The sequence below is a fragment of the Leptodactylus fuscus genome, chromosome 5 (genome assembly GCF_031893055.1).
Source record: "Leptodactylus fuscus isolate aLepFus1 chromosome 5, aLepFus1.hap2, whole genome shotgun sequence".
Classification (NCBI taxonomy): Eukaryota; Metazoa; Chordata; class Amphibia; order Anura; family Leptodactylidae; genus Leptodactylus; species Leptodactylus fuscus.
This window is the reverse complement of record NC_134269.1, coordinates 8,335,714-8,359,761: the sequence shown is the minus strand read 5'-3', so window position 1 is coordinate 8,359,761 and position 24,048 is coordinate 8,335,714. Positions and strand designations below refer to the sequence as shown.

General features: G+C 43.7%; 1 protein-coding gene across 1 annotated transcript; it reads right to left on the bottom strand.

Annotated features, from left to right (window-relative positions):
- Positions 1-1,671: 1,671 nt before the first annotated feature.
- LOC142202332 (NACHT, LRR and PYD domains-containing protein 1a-like) lies at positions 1,672-24,029 on the bottom strand. The gene is made up of 9 exons (XM_075272409.1): positions 23,937-24,029; positions 21,091-21,195; positions 19,119-19,207; positions 10,707-10,939; positions 10,211-10,500; positions 9,809-9,934; positions 5,363-5,504; positions 4,063-4,113; positions 1,672-2,040 (listed from the first exon to the last, which is right to left on the bottom strand). The coding sequence occupies exons 3-9, from the start codon at positions 19,145-19,147 to the stop codon at positions 1,697-1,699; spliced, it is 1,215 nt and encodes a 404-aa protein (XP_075128510.1). The 5' UTR covers positions 19,148-19,207; positions 21,091-21,195; positions 23,937-24,029; the 3' UTR covers positions 1,672-1,696.
- Between the last annotated feature and the right edge of the window lie 19 nt (positions 24,030-24,048).

The window sequence follows — 24,048 nt, the reverse complement described above, 5'->3', positions numbered from 1 at the left end:
ATAGGATTGCATTGAGCAGCGTTGATTGGCCGAATGAGATACAGAAGACGTGCAGAGACTCAGCAGTGTTGAGCCAGTTCTGCTCAACTACACTGTGTGCCGGTCAGCTCTGCTGTGCGAGCTCGGCACACACTCAGCTCTGCATCACCGCTGGCATTGGCCAGCGTTGATTGGCCAGTATATAGAATCAATATACAGAATCAGCAGAGCTGAGTGTGTGCCGAGCTCGCACAGCAGAGCCGACCGGCACACGGTGTAGTTGAGCAGAACTGGCTCAACACTGCTGAGTCTCTGCACAGCAGAGGTGAGTGTGTGCACTCGCTCAGCACGGCTGCATCACCGCATACCCATAGGAATGCATTGGCCAGCGTTGATTGGCCAGTCTCCAGCCAATCAGCGCTGACTCTGCCGGAGTCTAAGGTCGGACCTGAATGGAGACTGGTGTGGAGCGATCTTAGACTCCGCCTCCTCCGGCAGAGCCAGCGCTGATTGGCCGAATTCTGAAGACTGGCCAATCAACGCTGGCCAATGCATTCCTATGGGAAAAAGTTAGCTTGCGAAAATCGCAAGCTGACAGGGATTTCCATGTAATAAAGTGACTTATATGCCCCCAGACCAGGGGTGAACCTGCCTTTTTCGCCGCCCGAGGCAGACGACAGAAAGCCGCAGGGGGAGTGGAGAGGGCGGAGCGAAGGGGGCAGGACAGAGTGAAGGGGGCGTGGCGGAGCGGCCTTAGCAGGCAGAGAGCAGGCACGAAGAGGACCTGCTCTCTGCCTGAGCGTGAGGGGAGGCCGCTGGAGCAGCGGTGCTCCAGCGGCCTCCCCAATCCACCGCTCGGTGACGCTAAGGCAGTCCAGGACAAGCTGTCCTGGACTGCCTTAGCATCACGGAGCGGTGGATTGGGGAGGCCGCTGGAGCAACGCTGCTCCAGCAGCCTCCCCTCACGCTCAGTCCCTCACAGCTTGTCCTGGACTGGCTTAGGTAAGCAAAAATGCCGCCCTCCCCGGGGCCCTGGCATAGCGCTGCCTGAAGCGGTCACTTCAGGTCGCCTCATGGGAGGTGCGGCACTGCCCCAGACATGCTTCCCCTGCTGTCCCAGTGTCATTCCAGGGTGTTGGTATCATTTCCTGGGGTGTCATAGTGGACTTGGTGACCCTCCTGAGACGGATTTGGGTTTCCCCCTTAACAAGTATATGTTCCCCATAGACTATAATGGGGTTCGAAACCCGTTCGAACAGTCGAATAGAGAGCGGCTGTTCGAATCGGATTTCAAACTTCGAACATTTGGGTGTTCGCTCATCTCTAGTCATTATTATATAGTACATAAAATAATAGAGATGCATATATCAGTATATATGGTGACAAAGTAAGAAAAAGCATACATCTATGGATAGACCCATGTGTATAACTATGAGGTGCAAAATAAGCAAAAAAATATAAAGTGCCCTGTGCAAACCAAGCCAAAATACATGTAACCGAGACAGAGAGTCACTATAACATTACCCAAGACCACTGATATCCTCACCATATGAAGGATATATAATCCATAGGCAGTCTCATGAAAGTAAACACAAAGAACACAAGGATAAAGTAGTGAGTAATACCAGTGTATTATATAAGGTGATGGCCCCATGAGGGATTTGATCTGGGAGGGCCAATCTATTTCAGAAATAAGATATTCATATTTATTGCATTGTCAGAAGATGTGACATCTAAATCTCCCAGTCAGTGTGCGGTGTTCATTGTCATCTCCAGGGACTTCCTTCTCCAGCTTCTTGATGGTACGATGGTTGTGAGTTCTCAGACTCTGGTAGACTTTGTCTTTGTCGTCATCACCCCAGGCTCTTATATAGTCGTACAGTGTCCGCATCTGGCCTGCACTGGTGCTTTTGCTGATCACAGTCTGATATTGTTCATAAGTTAAGAGATTTTGATCTAGGAGATCATCTAGAACCGGATCTACCACCGAGATCATCCGGATCAGTTTTGCACGGTGTTTATCCATAAAATGGACACTTTGAGGGATGGACGAACAGTCTCCTGTAAGACAAATATAATCTACTGTCACTATCAGGTTCCTGCTTACAATCTCTTTCTAACCTTCCACATTCCTATACTGCAAAATAAAAATGTCCACCGAACCACTGTAGACATATATTTCCATCTACAAGACACCAGCCAGGCACTGGACACTAGTAAATGGTGATATACTTTCACTCAGATTACAGGTTTTCTCATTTCTAATTTTATTTTAAAAAAATTGAGTTCAAGCCAACCCCGAACATTTGGGTTCACCACCCAGAAATTATTATTAGAATCTGTGTAATCTTCAAAACATAATTATCAGGGGACCCAGAAAAGTGCATAACAATAATAAAACATCTCATAATCACTTATATTTATCTCTGAGGCTCTGTCGCGGCATCCAATCTACTTTCCTGGAGTCTTTCAGCCTCTTAGGGCCTCCTTCTTGACATCAGCATCCCCAGGGAGACTATTGATATCAGCACTCACATGGAGCACATTGACAATACAATACTCTGATACAAGTGTTATGGTGTTGATGTGACTCACAAAACCACTGAGGCCCAATAATTTTTCTGAAACTTCCCTATACCTACAATTACCGATTTTCTCCCAAAAATAAGCCCTACCCTAAAAATAAGCCCTAGCTAGATTTTTCAGGTTTTATGAAGTAGGCTTGAAATATCAGCCCTACTCCAAAAATAAGCCCTAGCAAGTTTAACCCCTTCCCGATGTCAATCATGAGATTATAGTGGATACCTGGTCCTTAAAGATGGCAGAAACTCTGTTGCAGTCTGGCCACCATAGCTGAATCTCCGCTGTAATGTACAATGGAGACCCAGAGTTAATGTCCACAATCAGAGTTTGCTCTGGTCACGAGAGTTGTAGAATGGGACCTCCCCCAAAGTAGCACAACTGCCCTTGGGCCAGCCCCCACTGCCATAGATACTGTACTGGGTCTTCGCTGCAATTTACAGCGGCGACCTTGAGCTAATGACCACGATCAATGTCCACTTTGATCGCGGGCATTATAGAGCATGTGTTCTTCCCCAAAGTATTACAAATGCCTGGGGCCAGTCCATGACTCCTGCCAAACCCACCCCCAAAACAGAACAACTACACGGGCCTGTCTCATTACAGGCCAGCTCCCTGCGCGAGATAGCGGGAGCCTCATTGGCAGCTAGGGACCTTATGAAGGTTCACAGGCCTGTCATAAGAATATTTCTATTGAGGCTACTATATGGGACAATTTCAGGCTCAAGACTCCTGGAGGGATGAAGATTAATAAAATAGTTTAAAAAAATAAATAAAAAGCTCAAGTCCCACCTATTTTCACTAGAATAAATATAAAACAAAGAAATGACTATGAAGCACATACACATTAAGTATCCTTGTGCCTAAAAATCACCCAGCTTACAAACCTATAATAATATTTTTCCTGTTTGGTGGACACTGTAAAACTGAAATAAAAAGTGATCAAGTGTGTGATTGAATTTGTTTTTACAGTTTGTAAGTGTCTACATTTAAAGGGGTAATCCAGTTAAAACAAGTTACTCCCGATTCTTTGGTGATGGGTGGGTGTCCCAATACTATTTTAAATAACCTGGCCCCCCTTCAAATTTTTAGTAAGCAGTCAAGGTAAAAACCAACCCTCTGGAACTAATATTATCCACGGAGAGGGGAAGATCCATGGTAATCAGATTCATTCCATTCTAAAAATACCAGCTTGATGCTGCCCCAAATTGAGATTGAAATACACTGGGTACTGGGAAAAGCTAGGTACCATCTGAACCTCCAGCCTTCACAGAGGAAAGTTGTCTATCAGACAACTGTATTCAAATGAAATGTAAAACAACTGTCTCTGGACATTTTAATTTGAAAATGTTGATCTGTTATTCTGTTATAGTTTAAAGCGAAGAGAATCCTATAGAAAATAACACACAAATAACAAGCTAACAACGTAGATAAACATCACTTTTCATAATTACTTGAAGATAACTTGTTTGTGTGAATAGAATTATAAAAATAAGTTCATACCTGACTGGTTTGTAAACCTTGACACTGCACATGGTAAATGCATCATTTCCTCTAAAAAAAAAAATAAAAAAAATAAATAAAATGAAATAGTTTACTTTGAAGAGTTCAATATGCAGGAAAGTAAAGGATGAACAACCAAACCATTAAAATCTAAATAGATGAATTGGGATGAAAGTGATTTCTTGCATATGCCAATATTTCCTGGTTTTTGTAGGATATTTCTTTGCAGCAGCCCTCTCACTTATCAGTACACTTATAATCTCATTGGATCGCAGCGATTATGTATTTGAAGACACAGAGTCCCCCAGTCAAAATAAGTAATTCTTCTCTACTCCTCCCTCTTTGTAATGACCTCTGCACAGGTCACAGAGCTTGGCTTGAAAACTCTCCCATACAAATACATAGGGTCTGCTCCAGTCCAATGTGTCTAGGCATCATGGTCCTTTTATAAGAAACAGGAAGTCACAGAGTGTTTTAGGCTTGGGGCAAACCTTGGAATTGCAAAAATTTTTGTATATATTTTATGATAGATATTAATTCGGAAAATTGAAACTACTAGCATAAAAGGTGATTTAAACAATTGGTCATTTTCTGTCAACAAGTTCTCTTTAACCCTTCGGCATTTAAAAGATTTTTTTCCCTTCATTTTGGTTGAGTGCAGGTGTAAGGGTTAAAATAAGCTTGCTCTTTTATTAAGAGACAATAAAGTAAAAGTCAGTTGGACAGCAAAACCACAAGTCTCAGACTGCACACTAGCAGTTACACCCATTCTGCTGATCTATAGATAGCTGTACCCCAGTGGTTAGAAAGTAGTCTGTTATCATTCTAAAAACTGTAGATATGAGGTGTTAAGGTGTAAGTGACTGTTGATGCTCAGTGCTGTGGTATATGTAACATGAGTATATATATATATATATATATATATATATATATATATATATATATATATATATATATGTTGACAATGTATGGTACGTGCTACCGGATCCATGAGACCATATTTAGATTTCGGGTCATGTGACTTTTATGCAAATGTGCTTCCTATATAATCCTACGCTGCTGAACAATAAAGTGAAACATTCCATTCACGATACCTAGGTGTCTGACTGTCTGTTTCCTGAGCTCGATATATTCCAACTCTTTATTAGGCCTACGACAACATAACTCGGGGGTCTTGAGCCCCTAACACAGGTAAGGGGACATCTGTGGATCTTCTCTCCTCTGTCACAGTCTAGTAATACAATAAACATCCAGCAGTTTTCTACTTTATTACAGGTTTTAGTGAATTGCTTTGTATTACCTGCAGTCACCGCAGATTTCCAGACTATAACATCTTTATCTTCTGGAAGTAAAGACACAACAATTTTTGTGATCTTCTCCTCTATACTGATTTCTGTGTAGGCGTATATCTCCAAGGGGCAGTGACTTTCAAACAGCAGTGTCTGCAATAAATTTTGGTTTGCAATGTTCAGACGGGAATTCATTGGGCTCATTTATAAAACACTAGCTGGTACCCGCGACTTTGTCTGCGGTGATAGTAGCAGTGGGTATATACAGGCGCAGGTAAGGTTTTCGTACTATGTATAAAGTATGGGATATGAAATGTAACTTTTTATCTTGTTGTTGCTATAATTCTGAGAATACGTGAGACTTTTGTGTTGAAGTTAATTTGTATTTCAGCTGCTATACGGTGTTGGTATAAACTGTACATGGTGTCTTTGGGACAGAGGTATTACAAGTGAATATACTTGGATATACGACATTGTATGATTTGTTATTTTGCGCCAGTACATGTAAGTTTTGGGCACAGGATACTCTGGAGCAAGCAACATAAAGTCTGACCCTGTGCATGACAGTTTAGTAACTCCATGTGCCTCTTATTTATATCAATTAACCCCATCATGTCCCTCACATTAACCCTTGTGTAAGAGTTACTGATATGTGAGAGACTTGGAGGTAATAATTAAGTATCTTCATTATTGAGGTCTTTTATTAGTACCTCCATGTCTCACATATTAGTAATCTTTATATGAGGCACACAGGGGTTAATATGAGGGACATGATGGGGTTTATTCCTATTAATGTGAGGCACATGGAGTTACTAAGACTAAACTAATAACCCCAAATGCCTGACATTAATAAGAACAGTAATCCTATGTACCTGTGTGTTTTTCAGTTTCACTTTGCTAGCAGCTTCCTCTCCTCCTCGGAGAATCTTTGCATGGTGCAGACGGCAGGAGCAATCACTATAGCAGGCACAGACCTGAGCGATTAAGCTCCACCCCCTGGGTTTCCTGCACCCCTCTCAAAGGGGAGTGTCCTTATGCCTCAGCTCTAGCAGAGCACTGAAGGGACGCTCGGACTTCATTTAACTCTTCCAGGTCCTGTGCTGCTGGTGTGCCAGTGAAATATGGCAGGAGTACCACTCTTGGCACGTGTGGCAGGGGTTGCTGACCTCTGCTGTAGAGGGTAATATGAATTTTGTGGCTTGCTATGGTCCAAAGTGTGTGAGATTGCAGAGACAGTGATGTGAGTTTGGGTTTTCTGGGGGTTCTGGGAAAAACGTATGTGCGCTATTATGATGAAAAGTAGCCTATTGCGCAATTGAGTGTAGTGACTATGTTTGTGGAAAATTTCAGCCAAATCGGTGGAGTGGGTTTTGCGTGATTGAGGATCAAACATCCAAACATTCAAACTCACAAACTTTCGACAGTTTCAGAGGGGACATGGAATGGAATAGCAGATGTAGCAAAATATATTACAGCCACTTTAATGACTTAATGTATTTGATGCACTAGGTTTGACACACTTCGCTATTATTATTTATTATTATTATTATTATTATTATTTGTATACCTAGTGCAAAAACAAGTATAATAACTAAAGATGGGAGAAACCTTGTGAAATTTAATTAGCAAATATCTCAGGTTTACTCTCAAGCTGGGTTCAGAACAAAAATTCTATTATTTTGTCTACCCACTAGGGTTGATCGTGATCGGGTTCGGCTGAAAAATAATTGAAAATCGGATTTTAAAAACGATCCTGAAATCTCAAGATCGGCTCAACTCCACCTATGACTTATTGCATTTAGGGTTGAGTGATCGGGATTGGGAAAGCAAATTTCATGATCGGGATCAACTGGAAAATGATCGAAAATCAGATTTTAAAAACGATCCTGAAATCTCAAGAACGGCTCAACCCTACTTTCCACATGATCACTGAGACCCAAATACAGGACTCAGCAGTGACTCACCACCACTGATATTACCCAGGAGACAAGAAGAGGCTGGTACATGCCTGGAGAGAAGGCAGATGCCTCCATGAATCTGTGAACAGTTGAGGAAAAATTAGTATTATTGTACACCTCTGTAATGTCTTCAGTTATTATGCTCTGGGATCTGAAGAAACTCCCAAATATAATAATTTTTTGTTGGTGGCAAATAGCGTTGAGCCAATCTTGACATTTCAGGATCAATTTCAAAATCCGATTTCCTATCATATTCCAGCTGATCCCAATCATGAAATTTGCTCGATCACCGTTTGGGATCTGATCTTTCCAGATCCCGATCGCTCAACCCTAGTCAATGCTTCTCTATGGGAAAAGCCACTGTTAGGGTTGAGCCGATCTTGAGATTTCAAAATCAGATTTCCAATCATTTTCCAGCCAATCCTGATCATGAAATTTGCTTGATCGCCGATCGGGATCTGATCTTTTCCGAACCCGATCGCTCAACCCTAGTGGCAAACCTTCAAAAATGTGGATTCAAATGAATCAAAAATTTTGGAAACTTTGTAAATCTTTGGGCTTGCACATGTCTAACAATATACAGTACAATAAACACAAAACTAAACTGAAGACTAGAATTGTACAAGCGGTAAAGAGGACCCTGACTGCGAGAGCAAGAGAATGTAGGTGGAGACAATAGGTGAGAGCAGAATTTATATGGGTAATATGTGCATGGTAAGTTATTCTGAAGGGGTAGGTCATCAGGATGCATTTGAAGACTTCATAGAACAATCTAACGTTTTAGGGCAGTGAGTATGTGAGAGCAAGAGGAAGATACAGAAATGATATTACAGATGGTTGTGTGAAGAGAAGACTGAAGAAGGAAGTCTTGTGAGGATCGGAGATTACGTGTGGGGCGGTCTCAGGTGATTAGGTCAGAGATGTATGTATGTTATGCCACCTCATGACTACACCTTCTCCTTTTACATTTTTCAGAACCATCAAGGAAAGCATAAACATTTCTTATATATTTATAAATAAGTTTCTGTCTTTTGTTCTTTATGCGTGACCAAGTAACTGGGCCGATCTTCACCAAATTTGGCACACAGATTCATCAGGGGTCCAGGAAGGTTTTAGACTGGGCCTCAACTCTCTCGGAAGTACCGTTCCAGAGATACAATATTTACAAAAAAAATTACTGGCATTACTCAATACAAACCTGCAAGTCTTTCACTCATATTCCAACCTACATACACCCGGTCACTCCACATGCGCAATCAAACACTGATATCCAAACTGAGATACACGCATCAGAGGATTAGATACGTGGCTCAGCACACAGTACCACATGCCACAGAATTAGATACACATCTCAGTACATATTACCACACCCTGGAGGATTAGATACACACCTCAGTACACAGTACCACATGCCATAGGATTACATATGCATCTCAACACACAGTACCACATGCCAGAGGATTAGAAACACGGCTCAACACACAGTACCACATGCCAGAGGATTAGAAACACGGCTCAACACACAGTACCACACGGCGCAGGAGTAGATACGTGCCTCAGTACATAGTACCACACGCTGGAGGATTAAATAAACATCTCAGCACACAGTACCACAAACTGGAGGATTATATAAGCGCCTCAGCACACAGTAACACACACTGGAGGATTAAATATGCGCATTAGCACACAGTACCACACACTGGAGGATTAGATATGCACCTCAGCACACAGTACCACATGCCTTAGGATTAGATACATGGCTCAGCACACAGTACCACACAGCGGAGGATTAGATACACCACTCAGCACACAGTATCACACATCAGAACTTTACTCCAGGTTTCCATAGCAACTCAGCCATTTTTCTTCACTGCTGTATGTCAGCTTTAAAGGGGCAGGGCACTGTGGATGACACTGTCACACAAGGTCACATTCACACTGCTTTACTCCAGGTCACCATAACAACTGATCGCAGCTTTTTCACTGATATCCAAACTGAGATACACATGAACACATGATGCTTATATGCACACACAAATGACACACAATATACACAAGTGCAAAACTGGATAATTCTTATGGGGCCACTACACAAACAAAAAATGAAATGTACCCGTGCAAAGCCCAGTCCTCCTGCTAGTATATTATAAATTAGGACTGGGCTCACAGGCCTAAACAGTGACATGGGAATGCCAAGCATCATAAAGGAGAACACCAAGGAAGTGCTGTATGAAGTGAAGGAGCCCAGGAGAGGTTAGGGAAGGTGAATCTAAGTATTTATTATTTTTTCCTGGGCCTTCGCTTATTATACTCCGGGTTCTGAATAGTAGAAGTAGAACAAGTTTGGTCCAAAACAGAACAGTCAGATAAACCTTGTGAATATTTGTATAACAAATTTAACACGATTCGCCCATCTGTATATATATATATATATATATATATATATATATATATATATATATATATATATATATATATATATCTCAGAAAACAACCTACCTCTGGGTTTACACTCGCAGTCAGGGGTCCAGTAATTCTGTACTTCTTCTTATAGTACACAGATTCTGTCTGGGGAGGTTTAGGAATTCTCTGGAATGAAAACTTCATCTCCGTGCGCTCCACCTCCTGTATGAGACCAAACCAAATGAAAATTTTACATTTTGCCTCACGTCTCCTGGACATCGTTGCAGTGTGCAGAAGTCCTATAGCATCTACTTCCTACCTCTGGCTGCCATTATGCACCCTGGGGTCAAAGTTTTATGCATCATGTGACCTATGAGGCCAAATTATAAGCCTTGGTGATGACCTCAAGACACGTGATGAAAGCCAGAGGCCAGACGTGGAAGTTTTTGAACCTGTTGAGAATCCCTGATATAGACAACACAAAAATGGAGGAAATACCTTCTCTGCTGTGCGGATCCTCGGCAGTAGATACAGATGGAGTCTATACTGGTGTCTTAGATCTTCTCTGATAATCGTATTAGAGAATAACAGAACCATTCCATGATAAGGGATCAGCTTTATTATTCTCTCTTGTAAAAGGTTCAAGGGATATAAAATAACCCCGATACAGGAGAAGGTGGGGTTCTCCAGCACAGCGTACTTTCCTTCCAGTCTGGACGGTGTTTCTAGAACCAGGTTATCATCCTTGTAGTGGAAACATTGTATCAAAGACTTGTCTCCTCTAAAACCTAAATATACAGAATATAAAAATATAAGCGAGACAAAAATAATTGTATATTTGTAATAAATCTATTTGTATTCTTAGTGTTAGTTAGTTATTGGTTCCATCAAACATCCACATTGTCACTGAGCTAATACAAGATTATATTACATGTAACTAATATCTTATACCTCAGCCCCATGGGTAGTATATATGGTAACAGTTCTTCATTACCTTCTAGACATAGACAATGAGGTAGGTAGACTGCCGAAACCATATTTGGTTCCAATCTGGATTTTACATTGAAGAGAGGCCCAATAATCTCATATCCACCACGTAGGTTCTGCAGGATCTCAGTGTAGTTACTCCAGGAATCCACCTCATAGTCAATGGTCACATGTCGGGTAACCTGGAACTGAATATCAGACTCTGAGCAACGGAACAGTCCTGGAGAGGTCATGGATAGACTGAAAAACAGAAACAAGGTCTGTCAGTCATGTGGGAATATTCCCCAAAATGCAAAACAAAATAGTGTACAAAAATAGTATAGGAATAAACAAACTGGTTCATAACAAGCCTGGTTCATTGCAAGTTTTTGGGGTTTGCCACCCATGAATCATTATTATAGTCTGTGAGGAGATATCCAGAAAAGCAGGACAAAATAGTGAACCATGGAAACAATCGTGCAGGTAGTGCGCGGCAATCACACGGACCCCATTATAGTCTATGGGGTCTTGCAATTGCGATTGTATTCCATCCGGGGGGTCTCAATGCAGGCTCTAGCCGGATGGAACACATACGCTAATGTGAACCAGGTGTAAATTCTGAAAACGCAGAGCGTATAAAACACAATCACAGGCACTTGCGTAAGGAAATTGTCAGGTTTGATTGAACGATGAAGTAAAGCCCGGATTGGTTCTGGTTCTGAAATCTCAGACTGACATAACCCAGACAAAGTTTGGCTAGTAAGCATAGCAAACAAAGCAACAGCCATATGGCAAAATCAGTTGCCGCACAGAATTTCCCATGGTTTGGTGAAGATAAATAATCTAAGCAGTCATGTCACAGAAGCAGTGTATGAATTGTTCTGTATTGAGAATGATGGGACATTAAACACACAGAAAAGCTCAATTGTTCAGATTTTCAAATTGGCCATGGGGACACCCACAATAACCATGAAAGTTTCATAATTTTTCTTTTCTTTGGAAGACTGGGTAACAGGCAGCAGAGTTATTTCATTTGCATTGGAAGGTAGGAATTTGTTGACAGATACCAGATATATTGTATACTTGGAGGTCTAGATAAGGTAGAAGACAACACTATACACAGGTAAGGTTTTGTATACATCTCTTCTGCCTCTCCCACGGATATAAGAACAGAACGTACTCCATCTCTTCCGGGAAACCTTATTGATTGAAATTACTTCCCAGTTACTATAAAGCAGACACGCCACTGCAATGTCTATATAGATAATACAAGGAGGAGGTGCGTCATACCCTGTTTCCCGAAAGTAAGTCATCCTCCGAAAGTAAGACATAGCAGAGGTTTTGTTGAATTGCCTAATATAAGGCACCCCCCAAAAGTAAGACATCCCCCAATAATAATCTTTCTGCGCAAAGATTGTATGAAGAAAAATATTGCAGCCGGCTGAACACTGTGCGCGATGCGTGTGCACAGGTATGTCGACTGCTGACGCTGCTGCGATACATTGTATCCACTGTTACTGCCTCTGTAGGATGAGCTGGGAGATGCCCACTGCGCAAACACTAAGCATCGTATGCGGCTGGGGAGGGGTCCATTCTCCCAGCTCAACCAACAGCAGCAGGAACAGTGGATACAACGTACAGTATCACAGCAGTGGCAGCAGCCAGCTTTCTTGTGCACACAGAACATCGCACACAGCATTCAGCCAGCTGCAATGTTTTTCTTCATACAGTCTATGCACAGTAAACACATCTCAGTGTACCTCAGTGGTAGCAGCAGCACACAAAAATAAAATAAGACATCCCCTGAAAATAAGACCTAGCATATCTTTAGGACCAAAAATTAATATAAGACACTGACTTATTTTTGGGGAAACATGGTACAGTATATAGAGGTTCCTAGGGAAGATTTTTTAAAAATAAAATGCAATATAAGACTATTCATAAGAATAGTATACAATACAATATATGGAAATAAAATGCAATAACTTACTGGTACGTGCTGCCGAGCATAGTGGGCCTAATAACTTTCACTAATCCCTCTGACTGATAGAAGAAAGAAAATGATAAACCCCCCAAAAAAAACAAAATAAATCCCAATAATAAGCATCAATTTAAAAAAAAAATAATTCTCTAATAAGAAGATAGAAATCTTTTGAATGAATGCATTTAACCTCTTGCAATTTTTTTTAATTCTCATTTTTATTTTTATCCCTGTTTACCAAAAGTCATAACATTGTTTCTTACTTTCCCAATCACATACCCAGGAGTTGGCCCGTTTGTGTTATGAAATTGCAATTTATCGTGATTAGAGATGAGCGAACACTAAAATGTTCGAGGTTCGAAATTCGAATCGAACAGCCGCTCACTGTTCGTGTGTTCGAACGGGTTTCGAACCCCATTATAGTCTATGGGGAACATATACTCGTTAAGGGGGAAACCCAAATCCATGTCTGGAGGGTCACCAAGTCCACTATGACACCCCAGGAAATGATGCCAACACCTCTGGAATGACACTGGGACAGCAGGGGAAGCATGTCTGGGGGCATCTAACACACCAAAGACCCTCTATTACCCCAACATCACAGCCTAACAACTACACACTTTACACACTCAATACCACCTCTCTGACAGTAGGAAAACACCTTGAAACATGTGTATTTGGCACTTGCAGTGAGGAGAGCTTGTCACCAGCAGTGAATTTGGCCCTTGTAGTGAGTTGAGGTTGGCACCAAATTCATGGTGGAGGGAGCCTCTAAACAGCCCAGTTTGGACCAATTCATGGTGGAGGGAGCCTCTAAACAGCCCAGTTTGGACCAAATTCATGGTGGAGGGAGCCTCTAAAAACCCCAGTTTGGACCAATTCATGGTGGAGGGAGCCTCTAACCAGCCCAGTGTGGGCAAATTCATGGTGGAGGGAGCCTCTAAAAACCCCAGTTTGGACCAATTCATGGTAGAGGGAGCCTCTAAAAACCCCAGTTTGGGCAAATTCATGGTGGAGGGAGCCTCAAAAAATCTCAGTTTGGACCAATTCATGGTGGAGGGAGCCTCTAAACAGCCCAGTTTGGACCAATTCATGGTGGAGGGAGCCTCTAACCAGCCCAGTTTGGACCAATTCATGGTGGAGGGAGCCTCTAACCAGCCCAGTTTGGACCAATTCATGGTGGAGGGAGCCTCTAAAAACCCCAGTTTGGACCAATTCATGGTGGAGGGAGCCTCTAACCAGCCCAGTTTGGGCAAATTCATGGTGGAGGGAGCCTCTAAAAACCCCAGTTTGGACCAATTCATGGTGGAGGGAGCCTCTAAAAACCCCAGTTTGGACCAATTCATGGTGGAGGGAGCCTCTAACCAGCAGAGTTGTGGGAAATCAGGGTGGAGGGAGATTCTAACCAGCAGAGTTGTGGGAAAGCAGGGTGGAGGGAGCCTCTAACCAGCAGAGTTGGGGGAAATCAGGGTGGAGGGAGCCTCTAACCAGCAGAGTTGGGGGAAATCAGGGTGGAGGGAGCCTAGTATTAGCAGAATTGTGCAACGCTTATGGTGGATGAGTATGAGGATGCGGAGGAATTGGAGAGGTTGAGCACAGACATGGAGTTTCATGTTGGGGTGCTTTACACAGGTGGGCACAAAAATGAAGGCTCTATCCAGTGGTGGTTCATTTTTATCAAAGTGAGCCGGTCGGCACTCTCAGCTGACAGACGGGTGCGCTTGTCAGTGATGATGCCACCGGCTGCACTGAACACCCTCTCAGATAGGACGCTGGCGGCAGGACAGGACAGCACCTCCAAGGCATATAGGGCAAGTTCAAGCCACAGGTCCAACTTCGACACCCAATACGTGTAGGGCGCAGAGGGGTCGGAGAGGACAGGGCTGTGGTCGGAAAGGTATTCCCGCAACATGCGCCTATACTTCTCACGCCTGGTGACACTAGGACCCTCCGTGGCGGCACTTTGGCGAGGGGGTGCCATCAAGGTGTCCCAGACCTTAGACAGTGTGCCCCTTGTTTGTGTGGACCGGTGAGAACTTGGTCGCCTACTGGAGGAACTGCCCTCCCTGCCGCCAACGTCACATGCTGGAAACATCTCCATCATATTCTGCACCAATTGCTTGTGGCAAGCATTGATGCGATTGGCCCTCCCCTCTACCGGAATAAAAGAGGAGATGTTGTTTTTATACCGGGGGTCAAGGATAGCAAAGATCCAGTACTGGTTGTCCTCCATGATTTTGACAATACGCTTGTCGGTTGTAAAGCACCCCAACATGAACTCAGCCATGTCTGCCACAGTGTTAGTTGGCATGACTCCTCTGGCCCCACCGGAAAGTTCAATCTCCATTTCCTCCTCATCCTCCATGTCTACCCATCCGCGCTGCAACAATGGGACGATTCGAAGTTGTCCGGAAGCCTCCTGTATCACCATCACATCATCGGACAACTCTTCTTCCTCCTCCTCCTCCTCCTCCATTAAACGCGATTAAGCGGACAGATGTGTGGACCTACTCTCCAGCTGTGACGGATCGGATGCTATCCCTGACTCCTCTGTGTGATCTGAGTTATCCCTGATGTCAATCAGGGATTCTCTCAGAACACACAAGAGCGGGATTGTAAGGCTCACCATCGCATCCTCAGAGCTCACCCTCCTTGTGGACTCCTCAAACACCCGTAGGATGTCACAAAGGTCTCTCATCCATGGCCACTCATGGATGAGAAACTGAGGCAGCTGACTTTGTGGCACCCTAGGGTTTTGTAGCTGGTATTCCATCAAAGGTCTCTGCTGCTCAAACACTCTATTCAACATCTGAAACGTTGAGTTCCAGCGTGTGGGGACGTCGCACAAAAGCCGGTGTTGTGGCACATGCAGGCGTTGCTGGAGAGATTTGAAGCTAGCAGCGGCTACTGTCGACTTGCGAAAGTGGGCGCACATGCGCCGCACTTTCACCAGTAGCTCTGGAACATTGGGGTAGCTCTTTAGGAAACGTTGCACCACTAGGTTGAAGACGTGGGCCAGGCATGGAACACGTTGGAGTCCGGCAAGCTCCAGAGCTGCTACCAGGTTCCGGCCGTTATCACAAACGACCATGCCTGGGCCCAGGTGCAGCGGCTCAAACCATATTGCCGTCTCATCGAGGAGGGCATCCCTCACCTCGGAGGCAGTGTGCTGTCTGTCCCCCATGCTGATCTGCTTCAGCACGGCCTGCTGACGTCTACCAACACCAGTGCTGCAACATTTCCAACTCGTAGCTGGGGTCAATCTAACAGCGGAGGAGGAGGCGGAGAAGGAGGCGGTGGGTGTTCTTCTCGTGTCCCTGCCAGGAATGTTAGGCGGGGAGACGAGGTACACCGGGCCAGTTTGGGAAGCAGTCCCAGCCTCAACTACATTCACCCAGTGTGCCGTCAGTGAAATGTAGCGTCCCTGTCAGCATGCACTTGTCCACGCGTCGGTGGTCAAGTGGACCTTTGTGCAAAGCGCGGAACTAAGGGCCCGCCTGATGTTGAGTGACACGTGCTGGTGCAAGGCGGGGACGGCACACCGGGAGAAGTAGTGACGGCTAGGGACGGCATAGCGAGGTGCCGCAGTTGCCATCAGGTCCAGGAAGGCGGGAGTTTCAACAAGCCGGAACGCCAACATCTCCTGGGCCAGCAGTTTAGCGATGTTGGCGTTCAAGGCTTGCGCGTGTGGGTGGTTAGCAGTGTATTTCTGCCGCCGCTCCAATGTCTGAGAGATGGTGGGTTGTTGTAAAGAAGCGCCTGATGGTGCCTTTGATGGTGCAGGAGAAGGAGATAAGACAGGAACAGGGGAGGATGAGGAAGAAGTCAACAAAGTGGCGGAGGCAGATGAAGTGGTGTCCTGGCTCATCCTCTGGAGTGCATCGCCAGCACAGTCAGCAGTGGCAGTGGCAGAGGCAGAGGCAGTGGCAGTGGCGTGAACGGCAGGCGGCCTTTGTCCTGCCGTTGCTGCCTGCCACTGATTCCAGTGCTTGGATTCCAAATGACGGCGCATTGAAGTGGTGGACAGGTTGCTCTTCTCAGAGCCCCTAATCAATTTCGAGAGGCAAATTGTGCAGACAACACTATATCTGTCCTCGGCGCATTCCTTGAAAAAACTCCACACCTTCGAGAAACGTGCCCTCGAGGTGGGAGTTTTTCGGGGCTGGGTACGAACTGGAACATCTTGGGAGATTTCGGGTGTGGCCTGGCTTCGCCTAAGCTGCTGACCTCTGCCTCTAGCTACCCTTTTTGGTGCTGCACCTGCCTCAACATCCACACTACTTTCCCCGCTTGACATCCCCCCTGTCCAGGTCGGGTCAGTGTCCTCATCATCCACCACTTCCTCTTCCAACTCCTGTCTCATCTCCTCCTCCCGCACAATGCGCAGGTCAACTGGATGCCCTGACGGCAACTGCGTCACATCATCGTCGATGAGGGTGGGTTGCTGGTCATCCACCACCAAATCGAACGGAGATGGAGGAGACTCTAGTGTTTGAGCATCTGGACACAGATGCTCCTCTGTTAGGTTCGTGGAATCGCGACGTGGAGGGGCAGGTTGAGGGACAATGAAAGGAGCGGAGAACAGCTCTGGGGAGCAGGGACAGTTGGGGTTATTGTTCTGTGAAGCTTGGGAATTTTGGGAGGAAGGAGGACAAGACTGTTGTGTAATAGGAGGAGAGGAGGCAGAGTCTGACTGGCTGCTGGACAATGTGCTGTAAGCGTTATCCGACAGCCATTGCAAGACCTGTTCCTGGTTCTTGGGCCTACTAAGGTTTGTACCCTGCAGTTTAGTTAATGTGGCAAGCAACCCTGGCACTGTGGAGTGGCGCAATGCTTGCTGCCCCACAAGAGTAGGCACGGGACGCCCTGTGGCTTCACTGCTACCTTGCTCCCCAGAACCATTCCCCCGACCTCGCCCACAGCCTCGTCCACGTCCCTTTCCGGGAGCCTTGCGCATTTTGAATTCCCAGTCAGACAATGGCACTATATACCAGTAGCAAAAATTGTGGGTGCACGTAACCCCAATATATTCTTTGAATTCCCAGTCAGACAATGGCACTATATAGCAGTAGCAAAAATTGTGGGTGCACGTAACCCCAATATATTCTTTGAATTCCCAGTCAGAAACTGGCACTATATGGCAGTAGCAAAAATAGTGGGTGTATATAGCCCCAATCCTATTGCTAGGGGACTTGCAGGGTATTTCTGGGGTGAAGGTGGGGGGGGGGGGGCACACCGTTGGAACGGGGATCGGGGGTGTATATATAGGGTATACAGGAATACACTGTCAGTGTATTCCATTCAGGATCCTGGGAAAGCTGGGTTGTGGCGATTGAGCCCGTCAGTGCCACGTTACACTGACAAGCTTCTCCCTGGAATTTAGCTCTTATAAGAGCTGTTGGTTGTCTTCTCCTTCCTATCCTAGCCTGTCCCTGCCTACCCAGAATCTAAGCCCTAGCTAACTGGACGGAAACCTCTGTCCCCGGTGAATTGCAAGCTCAGAATGACGCGAACCTGGGCGGCGCTGTTCTTTTAAATTAGAGGTCACATGTTTTCGGCAGCCAATGGGTTTTGCCTACTTTTTTCAACGTCACCGGTGTCGTAGTTCCTGTCCCACCTACCCTGCGCTGTTATTGGAGCAAAAAAGGCGCCAGGGAAGGTGGGAGGGGAATCGAGTAATGGCGCACTTTACCACGTGGTGTTCGATTTGATTCGAACATGCCGAACAGCCTAATATCCGATCGAACATGAGTTTGATAGAACACTGTTCGCTCATCTCTAATCGTGATCTGTTACCTCTTAGTGTGATTACAATGTCACCAACTTTATATAGTTTTTGCTGTTTTACTATTCAGAATAAATTAGCAATTTATATAAAAAGTTGATCTGTATTTCCATAGCCCGACATCGACAACTTTGTATTTTTCTTATTTCTGCCTACGTGGCTGTGAATGGAGTTGAGCTGCAATACCAAGTGCAGCCACTATACAATAGCCTTGTTTTAACACAAAGAAGATACTGATGATGGGTCGGAGGTGTTGGAAACCTCATCAATCTCTTCTTGATAACCTATCTTATCAATATAATATAATACAAAATAACAAGACATAGAAATTCTGTAAAACCCCTTAAAGTATTTTGCATTACTCTTTTATATCTCAATATCTCAGCACATAGTTGACATACAATAGTTTAGAGGTTAGGGACAGTTTCCTGATTGTATTCCCAGTTGTTAATACCAAGTCTCTCAATATATCAGCCCTAAGGTCTAAGGAGTCAGAGTATAGATAACAAAGGGGAAGGGGATTAATACAGTACAAGCAACACTTCCATATTGTCATCCTGGAGACTGGTATCATAGCAAGTTTACCAAATCTGAAAGTTTAGGTTTATCAAAGTTTTTTTTTCATCTTTGTGAGCCAGAAAACCACGAAATGTTCATCATATTAATAACATTACCTTATCACACTGTTTACAGCTTGTGGCATCTTCTACCTCATTATCAATCATAGAGGATGAATCGGGTTCTTCACTTCTTTCTGTAAATACTGAAACAGTAGAAGGGCAATGTTACAAAATATTCCAAAAAGGGGGATTTAGTGGAATTACATTTATTACTTATTAGTGTTCTATTTAGTGTCCAAGAGTGTTCACATCTCTAAATATTTCTAAGGACTGGAATTTACATTTACTGCTGCTCCCCAATACGACTCTTTTCCAAAAAATAAGTTTGGATGCTATTATGAAATGTAAATATAATACAATGATTTAGATATCTCTATATTTTATTCACAATAGAACATAGATCACATATCAGAAGGTGAAAGTTACATAACAGAACAGAGATCACATATCAGAAGGTGAAAGTTACACAATAGAATATAGATCACATATCAGAAGGTGAAAGTTACACAATAGAACATAGATCACATATCAGAAGGTGAAAGTTACACAATAGAACGTAGATCACATATCAGAAGGTGAAAGTTACACAATAGAACATAGATCACATATCAGAAGGTGAAAGTTACACAATAGAACACAAATCACATATCAGAAGGTGAAAGTTACACAATAGAACAGAGATCACATATCTGAAGGTGAAAGTTACACAATAGTACATAGATCATACATCAGAAGGTGAAAGTTACACAATAGAACACAGATCGTATATCAGAAGGTGAAAGTTACACAATAGAACATAGATCACAGATCAGAAGGTGAAAGTTACACAATAGAACATAGATCACATATCAGAAGGTGAAAGCTACACAATAGAACACAAATCACATATCAGAAGGTGAAAGTTACACAATAGAACAGAGATCACATATCTGAAGGTGAAAGTTACACAATAGTACATAGATCATACATCAGAAGGTGAAAGTTACACAATAGAACAGAGATCACATATCTGAAGGTGAAAGTTACACAATAGAACATTTCTGGAAGTATTTTTAATACAGTGCCACATGAGGGCCCATAGATCACAAGCATCCAATATTAACCCTTTCACTGCCTTTTTTTACTTCATTAATATGGGAACTGCACTGTGAAAAAGACCTCATGTGCGCAAGGCAAAGCATGCATGTGATCAATTTAGGTTTCCTATCATGGACGACATCCTGCTGGAGCACGTGGATGTCCTGTTTCTTTTCCTCAATGACAGATGGCGTTCGTAGGCGGGTTAAAGTACCCGATTCCCAATTGGGGATCATGAGAGTTAAATGGTTATCCAATAGCCAGTGGCATAGCTAGTGAAGGGATAAGGAAGGGGGCTGACTTTATGGATACAACCCCAGGGCCTCTTCAATTTCTCCAAGAATACTGGTACAGTTGTTATACATGGTAGAGGAGGAAGCTAATGGCTTCCTGCTCTATCATTCTGTTACTTGTAGGCCATAATCCTCTTCAGGCCTGTGGCTTACAGGGCGCACCATCAACTAGTCAACCCAGAAACAATGTTTGGACTGCTCCAACTGAACCCAAAGCAAAACAACTCTTCACAAATTTGTCCATCTCTATACAATTCAATGACACAATTTAGGCCCAGCCTAACTATTGATCTCCACTAGTTCTTATGGTGGTAGATGCTATCCGCGGGCACTATGTGCTTCTTTATATAATTCTCCTCACTGTGACTAAGTCATGGGGAAGATCCTTCCTGTATCTGCCTAATTCTTTCTCTCTCTGTCACATGGAAGCTCCTTCCTCCACCCAGCGAGGTCTCCAGCTTCCCTTGTGCTGCAGTTGCGGTACATACTTATAATATTACCCAACATTTCCTGACTAATCTCTTAAGAACCAGTCGCACTGTCTTACGCAGGTATAAAACAATACAAAGAATACTAAGATTTACACAATGTTAAACTAGAGAATGTTCCAGGTTTTTCACATTGGAGAAAAAGAATCTGAACATATTAACACTTACGGGGCGGTCGTATTTGTGGTGATGTTTTTACTATTTCTGGACTCTCAAATTCCATAGATAGATCAGATGAATCTTCTTCAAAACTATATGCATAAGCAGCACCCTCTGTAGAGACAAGACAAGAAATGCAGAAATCACAGAGAGGACTTGTATGGTTACGGGCTCTCCGGGGTGAACCTTCTGTTGGTGCCGTTTTATGTTTCTCGTTCAGAGTCTGTCTGCTCCAATATACCTCCCTAACCAAGGCCTCCATTGTGGTGCACGCTGCAGTTTTGTCAGGTATTTACCAATTAGTCTCTTATAAAGACACATGGGCAAATTTACTAAGACTTAGACAATCTAAGTCCTATTACTACCAATTATTTCACTTACTATACTTTGCTTTGATCCACACTATTTCTCATCAAGTCACATTCCTTTAAGCTATGCCCCCTCGTGGAACAAGATGCAATGTCATGTAAGTCATTTATTTTTCCACAAGTGAAACCAGAGTTCTGGTGCAATTAGCTTAGCAAATCTGGTAACTATGGTCTGATGCAAAGACTGGGCCCCATATACAACTTTTGACTTGCCACAAAGTAAATGCTCCCTTTTCTGGCCAACACACGGTATAATGTCCCACAATGACCCTTCCAGACAGTGCAATGTTCCATAGTGGCTCCTTCACACAGTATAATGTCCTATAGCGTCCCCCACACACACTGTAATATTTCATAGCAGCCTCCATACAATATAGAGTCCCGTACATAGTGCCCCTTTTCACTGTATAATGTCCCATAGTGGCCCCTGTGGTTTTTGTTACAAATATTGCAAAAATTTTGAGTTCAGAGGAACCCAAATCCTTAGTATTTCCCACCCAAGAATATTATGCATCATAGTGGGTCATCATGGCAGCTGGACACATGTGACCACTGAGGCCTCAGTGATCTGTGACATCACTGAAAAAGCTGGAAGACCAGCGGGGCCCAGGAGAGGTGAGTAACACTTTTTTTTGTTGTTTTTTTTTTCTCCTCCCCCGAGTCTTTGTCCCCTGAAATGGTCAAGGTTGTGTGAGGGAGGTTTTTTTTTTATTTATTTATTTTTTTTTTTATTTACATAGGGATAAAACGGGTAGGGGACTAGTTTTTCCAATAGCTTTTATTCCAGCATTAACAGTGTGTTGTTATGGTTCTGGGTATTTATATAAAAATAATATTTTTAAACCGCAGAACCTCTTGGGCTGCAAGGCACTGCAGCGAGGTCCACAGGCCCTATGGGCGGCTGTATGTCAAAATGCAACAGTACAGCAGTACAGCACAGTGTGAATTGGGAGCAACACAAGTTCACCAGTTAGACTCACTGAGTGAATGGACAGTGCAGCTCCCAATGTGAACAGGTTGGAAACAAACACAAGCTAGCTGCCCAGGGTTAACACTCACCCCAGGTCAGCGACAAACATAATCCCCTGCAGTAGCTAGGGAGGCTCCTGCACACAGCTAGGAGCTACCAACGGTGTTAGGCAAGGCGAGCACGGCTAACTTGGAAACCAAACCTGCTGCAGCTCCACAGGCCGGAACAAAGTCTATTGCTCCAGGCCTTGGTGTAGAGCTGACAGTCCTTCAGGATTTACAGGTCTATCTACTAGCACCCTAGACTGCCACCTGCCTATACACTGGAGACTCTCCCTGGGACTACTGTCTTTAGGACTGGTAGTATCAGATAAAGTGTGAGCGCCAGGCGGGCGTCGACTCACTCCTTTTAAAGGAAAGTCCCCGCCCAATAAGGGCGGTGGCCATGACCTCACCGCTCATGCTCAGTCAGAGAGAACTGGCACTTAGGCTGTGAGCGACTCCAAAAAGTCCGAGCATGCTCAGTCGGAGAAAACTGAGTCAGTCTCCAGAGACTTCACCGCACGCCGCCGGGAGCGAGGGTTGGATTGGCCCACAGGTGGCGCTGTGCGCCGGAAGGCAAATCTGCGGGACCCCATCCTAACATGTGTTTTCATCAGTTTCAACTGAGTCCTAAATGACAAAGACATACATATATATAGAAAGAAAGAAATGCAAAAATAAATGAGTATATAAAAAAGAAGCATGACCATAATTTATATATCCAGAAAGACTGGCACTGCCTGAGCTTTGGGTATCGATTGTGATGAGATATAGGGATCTGTGTTCAATCGGGAGAATGGAGACACAATAGAAAATTCAATGGTGTTTAATGGAACAGTGTAGTGACAGATTGTGTTTTTCAAAACCTTTATTGACATTTGAGAGAGAACTTTTCATCCTATTATGAAAGGAAACAAATAGGATTTAAAAAAAAACAAAACAAATTGAGATACTCAACATACACGTACTTTATAAAAATTCATTATATCCTTTATTAATGAAGCATTACATGTCTAAAAATACACATAACATATAACACACAGAAAACTATTATTCAAAACAGTACAAAAATGGGGCAACCCACTGAGGCAATAAACTGTGCTTATCAACCACCAGAACAGACATATACAGAGAGAGAGCAGCACTGGAAATATAGTGGTTTTTATATGTATATATATATATATATATATATATATATATATATATATGTGAATGTCCCAAATCCTTTCCAAATCCTTCCAATCACATATTGAAGCATATCAAAAATAAAATGGGAAACAGGAGAAGGAAGGGGGACACAATCTCCACTGAAAGCCAGAGAAAATACCCTGTCCTAGAGAATGTATGCAATGATAACAGGGAGATAAACACAATACAATGCTGCTCAATGCAAGTAAATACTATATGAGAAACATTCTCCAACTAAAAGTCTGTCCAAAAAACAGTGTATCTAGGGGAGGAAATGACATCTCTTACCCACAGTAGGTGATGCACAGGAGCCCGCAGTATGGGTCTGACCCACCCGACGTACGTTTGGGCACGTATCACCGGCCTTCTTCCAGGGGTGGAGTTGTGTAAGTATGCATAG